This window comes from Sinocyclocheilus rhinocerous, unplaced genomic scaffold (assembly GCF_001515625.1).
Source record: "Sinocyclocheilus rhinocerous isolate Xijiao unplaced genomic scaffold, SAMN03320098_v1.1 scaffold711, whole genome shotgun sequence".
NCBI lineage: Eukaryota > Metazoa > Chordata > Actinopteri > Cypriniformes > Cyprinidae > Sinocyclocheilus > Sinocyclocheilus rhinocerous.
Genome location: NW_015641018.1, coordinates 631,443 through 639,453, shown reverse-complemented (window position 1 = coordinate 639,453; position 8,011 = coordinate 631,443). Strand labels below are relative to the sequence as shown.

Sequence of the window (8,011 nt, the reverse complement as noted above, 5' to 3'; positions counted from 1 at the left end):
TTAAATTTAAATATAGCGCGGGAATTGAAGATCGGATTTATATCCGTTTTGCGACGACACATTTATGTGGCCAAGTGTAAATGGAAACGTTTTAACAAATCAGATAGATATCCGATCAGCGAAAACGCATGAAATGACCAGGTGTAAACAGGCCCTATATTGGGTCCGTGGATAAACTCTTAAAGGGACCGCAGTCCAATATTACTGCTGCTGTCTGTAATGTTAATGAAAGACCAAAAGACAAAGAAAGTCACTTTGAATACGTTTTATAACTTTAATGGTAAGCATTAATCTTTATTTAATTTTTACAATGAAGATTACAGAAATTAATATCAAATGTAAAATAACACTGAATTTGTTATTTTACATTTGATTACTTTCATTTCTGTTGTATTTCTTACCTGAATAAAACTTACTTAACCTGAAAAACTTAGTTTCATAGCTCTCTTTATTCTATTGCATTTATTTGTGCTGTTGTTTGCAATTTTTTTTATTTGTTCTTATTTTATTACTGACTTTTTGCTTGTGTTTTTTTTATGAAAATAAAACTTTGCGTTGAAGAAAAGTAGATTTTTGTTTGTATATGCTGTCAATTATAGTTCTTAGAAAGAAAATCGGAATCTGCAAAAATCGGTATCGGCAGATCACACTAGCAAAAAATCGGAAATCGGAATCTGCCAAGAAAATTGCAATTGGTGCATCTCTACTTAAAGCGGCGCTGAGCAGACCGTTTGGTTAATGAGTGCTTTGATATCATACACCCGCAGCGCCGCTTTAAGTCGAACACACCTTTTGTTTGGGGTGTTTGGTAAGTTCCATCACGAAACATACGTCATTCAACCCGACCAATCAGGTTGTGAACGTATCACCATGAATTTAGGTTCGGTATCTTTAGGTTCGCTGTCAAAAATGCCAAAGTGAAAGCTAAGCGGACCAGGACCAAATGTATCATTTTCTTTTTTGGTCCGGACCAAATTACCCAAACGAACCGAACTACAAGTGTGAACACACCCTAAGACTCATACAGCTTGTTACATCAAGCCAAACTGTTTCCATCACCTCAGTCTTCAAAGCACTCTGAATAAACAGACAAAATCAAATAGCTATTTATCAAAAACGGATCTCATTTATCCTGAATTTTAAAGGGTCAGTCCTGATGAATGCAAGACGTCAAAGACACGCATACATTTCCATAATCAAAACCAAAATTGCTTAATTTTTCTATACTTCAGATGGATCTGATGAAGGAAACATTTTTCAAAGAAAATAATTTAATTCACAAGGAATTCAGACAACTTTTTCAAATTCGCAGATGGAGAGTTTGGAGGACTGTGTCATGCATCAGTGAAGCCAATAAGATTACTCATAACATTCATCAGTTAATTCAACGTCTCCTCCGCACTCAGGTTCAAGGGATAGTTCACCCGAAAATGAAAATAAGATATTTTGAGAAATGTCTCAGTGTCCATACAATGCAAGTCAATGGTCACCAAAACTGTTTGGTTACCAACATTCTTCAAAATACTTTCTTGTGTTCCGCAAAAGAAAGAACGATTTTTGGGCGAACTATTCCTCTAACCCTCACCATGAATAACTCCATCAGTCTTTATCTTAATAGAGTCTTAAGGTCCATATCTCAATGTTAACTTGAATCCACAAAGGACCATGTGCGAGTTGACGATGCCAACACCTCGCTGCTTCCTACTTGCCATCAAGGTCTCTGTGAGCCATGGGGGAACCATTAAATGAAAGAAAGAAAAAATGGGCAGTATGGAGAAACTATTTGGACAACTGGAAGGTATTAAGGCTTGATTTTATACTCAGGCCATGTCCACAGGGTTTTTCCAACCAAAGCTTTTTCTACTCTTGATTGATATATTGCAGAAGGACAACCCAAAAAATATCTCTGGCCTACAACTTTCAAATCCAGCTTCTGTTGGATCTGTCAACATGAAAGCAGACGATAAAGGGACATTAAGATGCTGGAACATGCCTTTTAGTTCATGGAAATGCTAAAACGTGGTTTGACGTTCCTTGGGCGAGTTTGTGCGGCGTGGTTACACAAGCAACAGATTTAGATGTCACAAACACTAGCGCTTTGACTACTTGTCAATTGCCAGAGAGGCGTATAAAAGTGCTGAACATGAATAGCGACATGTGAATAGGGATAGTTGTAGGGATTAATGATGATAAATAATCAGCATTATGATAGACCACAGTTGCCTTTTTGAGAGATAAAGAGCCACTGGTTAAGAACAAGGAGCCAGTTGTTTTGAGTTAATGCTGTTGCTGTCAATGAGGTTTGAAAACGGTCACGCTTTAAAGACCATATATAAGGAAAGTCAGAAGGAAATGTATATCACCTGTTGGGCGGTTGCACCCTATCAATAAAAGCACTGTCAAAGCATTTTAACCGCTTCTAATACTAGTTTGAAACAAGACACTTTAAATGATTTAATATACCAATTTAACAGTGTAATATGGAATAAATCAATTATTTATTGCTGCTTCATGCTTAATCTGTGACAAACATGGCCTCGATTTTCCTGCATTTGAATTTGATCGGTAGCTAGAAACACAGTCAACATGAAACAGAATTTGTGCCCATTTACTTTCTTAATACACACTCCTGATCTTTTTGTTAATGATTTATTCTACTTTACTTTTTCGCTGATGTAAACACACCCTCTTATTTCAACCCATTTTCTCCAACCACCTGTCATACAGAGACCACTTTTCACCATCCAATCCAATAATCAAGTCCAATCTCCCAGATTTAGCTGAATATCCTGAAATACATCACATTAGCTTCCCACTAAAATTACTATATGATTTTAAATGGTATAGTCAAGGGCCACAGACTAAAGCACTCAGGCAGACCAGGTCAGATTACTCAGCAGTAGGTTAGACAGTCCTTGAGGCAGAACACCAACAGAGCTACCTGCCCAATCATTCCCATCTAAGGCCTGATATCATGTGTAATGAATGTTTCACAGTCCTATAAGAACGATTATGTCAGCCACCCTCGGTTACAACTAATAAGCTTCTCATCTTTAAAAAGTTATCTCTGGGTTTGTGTCTTTATATATTTCAAATAAAGCCCAACGAAGAACCAAATGACCAGGTCATTTGGCGAATCGGGTGATATAAAATGCACAACAGATAGCTCATGACTTCAGTTGACGCTTCCATGTTGAAACTTGTGCGTGATAACCATCTTTTAAACCTGACAAGAACAGTAAGGGAGCTGCTTTTGTGAAATTAACAGACAAAACAGGTATCTTAGCAGTGATGAAACATGCAGTAAAGGTGTTAAAGATAATACTGGGCAGTAAAACGGTTCCCTTTGAAAATGATGATTGTGATCTTGAACACACAGGCAGATAACACCTTAGAAACTTTGTCTAGGCCACACAGATACATTACATTAACACCTAACGCCCAAAAAGACATCTATAAAAGTGATGTCATGGAGAAATGTTAAGAAAATACGGTTATTAAAATGGCTTTATACTTTTTGTGTGTGATGTCTGTGTGATGTTAATCTTAAAAAATTGCCTATATATCGGGGAGTTTATAAAAATGTCAGATAACCATAAAAATAACAACTGCCACTGTTCTCAGTTTGTACGAGACTAACTAGATCTACCATCTTAGTATAGAGCACTTATAAAGTCATAATCTATAAACCAGACCAAATATAATGTCAAAACCACTAAACTGCATTATTATGGCCAGTTTATGAAAAAGTCCTGTGGAAAAGGGTGAAGGTGATGCCTCTCAGAGCTGTAGAATACTTATAAGTAAAATAGGTTTCAATATAAATTTCAATATAAAATAAACTCTGAATACAACCATTAAGAGATTTTTTAATTATTACGAGGTTCATCCTTTGCTTTTTTTAGCACTCTAGTCTAACAATATTAATAAATATGGGATTTCAAGGACCAAAATTACCTTCCAGCAAATAAACAAGTGATTGTGATCATTGTTTCATTACTTTGACTCATATCAGCAGGCCTCTTAAAACTGTCTGTCAGAGTTTCCAAACTTATGACAGTAACTAGCATGTCATAACCCAGCAGGTCACAGCCAGGCCTGAGACTACTTATAACCAATACCCTTTCATGATTTTAATGGAAAGAGACACTTTTGTCAGTAATTTAAAGTAATTTTAAATAAGTGTAAAGCGTTATATAGGACATGCCACTTGTTATTCTGTGACTTTTGAGTCATTTTCTTCCCTGGACAACTTTAGTTACGAGTGTTAAAGAACTTAAAGCATGTTATTTTTTAGAGAATACTGTTTTAAATGATATTTCGTTCGGGCTGGACAGTTTTGTGTACTTACAGATGCACCGTGCTCTTAGGCAAGTCTTGAGGGACATCAGTAATGTCTAAATGACTGCAGTCGGTCGTATCAAGCGTACACGTACAGGTTTGAGGACACGGTGCGCAATAATTGATTAACAGTCCCAGTGTCAAAAGCCAATAAAACACATGATATGAAAGTGATCCCATCTGTCCCAGCCACGCCGCCATTTTGTATCCAGTTGTCTCAGCGCTTAACGACTGATCTCTCTCATCCACAGACGGACAGCTCGAACCTATTGAGTTTCTCAGAGTCCGAGTAATTCGCCTTCATTAAGTTGTTTGTTTACCCAACGGTAACATCAAATTATACTGCGTTGTTTTTGGCCAATGCATCAGTCCTGCACTTGAAAACGGTCCACAGTAAAAATTTGAACTCCCCTGCTCCACCACGTACGTTAAGTAAATCAAAGGTGAATCACGACGAGGAAATACAAGAGACTTGTCCAGAAGCCAAAACTAAATGCAGTTGTCCTTAAAAGGTTGAAAAGGGGGTCTGGATGGGAGATAGACAGGCGCTTTGTTTTGGCAAGAGAGATCCACTGGATCAAATGTAGTTCGAAGAGTTTAAATCGTCAGCGGTGTTTCTGAAGTTTTTATAATGTGCTGATCCCAAGTGATTCGTGATTATGAAAAGTAAAAACATAGTAGATCGTGTCCATTAACTCCATACGAGCGTGTTGAAAGAAAAAAGAAACTTTTCCTCAGGAAAAATCGCACTCCTAAAAAAAAAGTTTGGGGCTCTCGCTTCTTCACGGACTTGATATAAAGTTTCCGAACGGCGAATGCAGGCGTTTGGATCAGATTAATTAATAATAATAAACCACTTTTGAAGCAAAACAGTTCCCGTAAAGCCGTCCGACTGTTGTGAACTTTGCGGCTCGCGTTTGTTCCTTCTCTCGCTCTCTCTCCAGCAACCCTGAGCGCGGTTTAAAGGAACTGGGAAGCTTTTATCTTGATCTCGTTGTACGGTCCGAAAACTCCGATAATTCACTAATTCACCTCGCACTTCTGTCCGTTTCAACCGCTTGTTTTCCCCCCTCCCGGACTTTACTTTCTTTTTATCCAGACGTTCTTTCGCCCCACGTTGGATACATCGGGGGTGATAAAGATTCCCTTGTTTTGCTTTCCGATTGGTGCTCGGAAAATGATTGACGGCCGAACTCTGGCTCTTACTGGCTGCTTTGGAGCGCCCAGGCGCTACGATTTTGGACGTTCCAGAGCTCAGCTGTCAGTCAAATCTCGTTAGCCCCGCCCATCTTTCCCACCCAGAGTGCGAAACTGCACCGCCTCCTTTAAAGGGACAATGTTCAGGGCAAGATATCCGTTTGATTAATATAATATAATATAATATAATATAATAATTAACTAAAGTATATAAACATAGAATGTAAAAAATGTAAACCAGGAAAGTGAAATAAACAATTGACTTTCTGCGTTTTATGTATTTATTTATTCTAGTTCACATTTCTGTGTTGTTTTTGACACAGAAAAGCTAAAATATTTAATTTGTGAAATACTATTTCTTTGTCACATAAAACTTTCTATTTCATGCTGAATTCCTTGACAAATAGGCATCAATTAAAAAGTAACATTATAGTGACAAAAATAATAGGACTTTGTTTTATGTAATATTGACATAAACTTGAAGCCAAATTGCTGATAAATATATCTATTCAAATAAGTGATCCCACATTTTGTCCTCTTTAACCCAAATGGCATTTGACTCATGTATTTTAGCTTTCTATTCTGATAGGGCTCTTGACATGGTTTCACATATGATTTATCTGTCAGTGTGCCGACTGTAAATCATTTGCTTTACAAATAACTTGGAAGTGACACAAGTGTCAAGAGACCATAAAGAGCCATAAAGAGACAGTTTAGTGTTTGAAGGGTAGTATCAGTAGTGTTAGTGAACTTGAAAAACAATACTATAACAATATTGCAAATCCAAAATAGGAAAAGACAGCTCTAATTTACAAATAGTATGCACTGAATCTGCATTTACACATGTGAGAGTATGATCTAAAGTGAAACTTTATAGTGAGTAGAGCTATTATTGTTTGTTTGATATTGTTTTTATGCAACATAGCTATGAATTCTCACTGATTTGATTAAAAGAATCAGTTTAAACTTCTGGACCCTTTCACACATAACATTTCATTCAGCACACACCTGAGAATTTTAGCAAACACTGTCTCTGGGAGGTTTTTGGATCAGTTATAGTGGTGAGAAAGTTTGCCAGTAAACTAATGTGCGTATCAGATGAGAGTTCCTTACTTCTCTTTCTTGTCCTCTCTTCTCTCTCTTACTCACGCTCCATCCAGTGCACATCCACAGCTGGAAGAAGATGAAAGAGCCTCGTGCGAGGTTTTGGACAGATGGTGCAGCACATGAAGACATTGGATTTGTTCCTTCTCTGAAAGAGAGAGTGAGGTGAAGTGGGCCTGAACCAGAGTTTTTAAACGGTAGATAATTCAAGGTTGGAAGGGATGCCGTTCCATCTGCGTGAGCTGCGTTTTGTGTGTTTTTGTCAGTGTGTTGCAGGCCTGTGCCAATTTATCACGCTGGCCGTGTTGGAATCTTCAAAGATAGCGAGTCCATCTGCTCAAGCTATTCGTCAACAATAAAATGGAGAGGCGTGAAACGAAGCCAGCACGTTGTGCTATCTCTGGATGTTTAACGGGTGTGCGCTATAGTGAGGAAATGCCTGGGTTAATGGGAAGCAGAGACACTTGCACATCTCTTTATATCTCTGAGTCCTGGCTAAAAAGCGAGAATCCCTAAACCCAAAGGAGAAAACGCAGTTTGAGTTTCAGATGAGGCGTGAAGAAAGGTTTTATATGCACTGGTCTAAATGTGCTGTAATTCAATGAGTCTGTACTGAGCAGTACATTTTAGACAATTATAGTTGCATCACACCTGCACACTGACTGGTATATTGCAACACTGATGGCTAAAAGGGGCGTTCCTACTTACAGCGATTTAGTGAGATTGTAAGTCATTTATTTTTAAAGACACTTTGATTTTGATTTTTAGTGAAGTGATTTTTATGCTGGTTTCTTATGGTTTAAAAAACGTTTATACCTTTTTAAAGAAAGGTTCGTATTAATAATGTGACCATCAAATAAAAACAATGAATGACATATTTTCCTTACTGAATATGTAAGTGTGAACATCTCTAATTAATACAAATTAATTAATAAATATCATTAAGATTACTTTTAAAGATTTTCATTCTTTTAATGAAACTTTTATTCATTATGAAACACACAACGTTTCACTTCACGAGTTGAGACATTAAAGTGACCCTATTATGGGCTATGAAAGGTTCATATTTTGGTTTTGAGAGTCCCCAACAACAGGTTGACAAGCATGCAAGTTTAAAAAAGCACTTTCATTGTCCTATAATATGCATTTATTTTTACCTTATTTGCACAACGACTCTCAAACGATTCGCTCAACGATTCATTTTTCCAAACCCCTCCTTTGTGTGACGCTAATCTGCGGTGATTGGTCTCATTTCCATTTCATCTGGCCTGTAATGCCTGATAAAGCAGCGTTTGTGAGCGCAGTGCTGCTTTGTGTACAGCGTTACCGGGGAAACAGCTATTTTACCGCTCCAAAAGCGGCACCTAGT

The 8,011-nt window shown here is 37.6% G+C and overlaps 1 protein-coding gene and 1 long non-coding RNA gene across 3 annotated transcripts in view; one reads left to right on the top strand and one right to left on the bottom strand.

Annotated features, from left to right (window-relative positions):
• LOC107753783 (uncharacterized) overlaps positions 1–1,545 on the top strand; it is a 15,407-nt gene extending 13,862 nt beyond the window's left edge. The window contains exon 3 of the long non-coding RNA XR_001641502.1: positions 1,480–1,545. This is a non-coding gene — a long non-coding RNA (uncharacterized LOC107753783). The remainder of the gene's footprint in view (positions 1–1,479) is intronic.
• The window catches only part of LOC107753782 (leucine-rich repeats and immunoglobulin-like domains protein 1), a 44,071-nt gene extending 38,558 nt beyond the window's left edge, over positions 1–5,513 (bottom strand). The window contains exon 1 of one of the 2 annotated variants that reach the window (XM_016570008.1): positions 4,352–5,513. In XM_016570008.1, coding sequence (XP_016425494.1) covers positions 4,352–4,542 — 191 coding nt within the window. In that variant the 5' untranslated portion in view covers positions 4,543–5,513. The remainder of the gene's footprint in view (positions 1–4,351) is intronic. The other variant, XM_016570006.1, reaches the window with a different exon arrangement.
• Between the last annotated feature and the right edge of the window lie 2,498 nt (positions 5,514–8,011).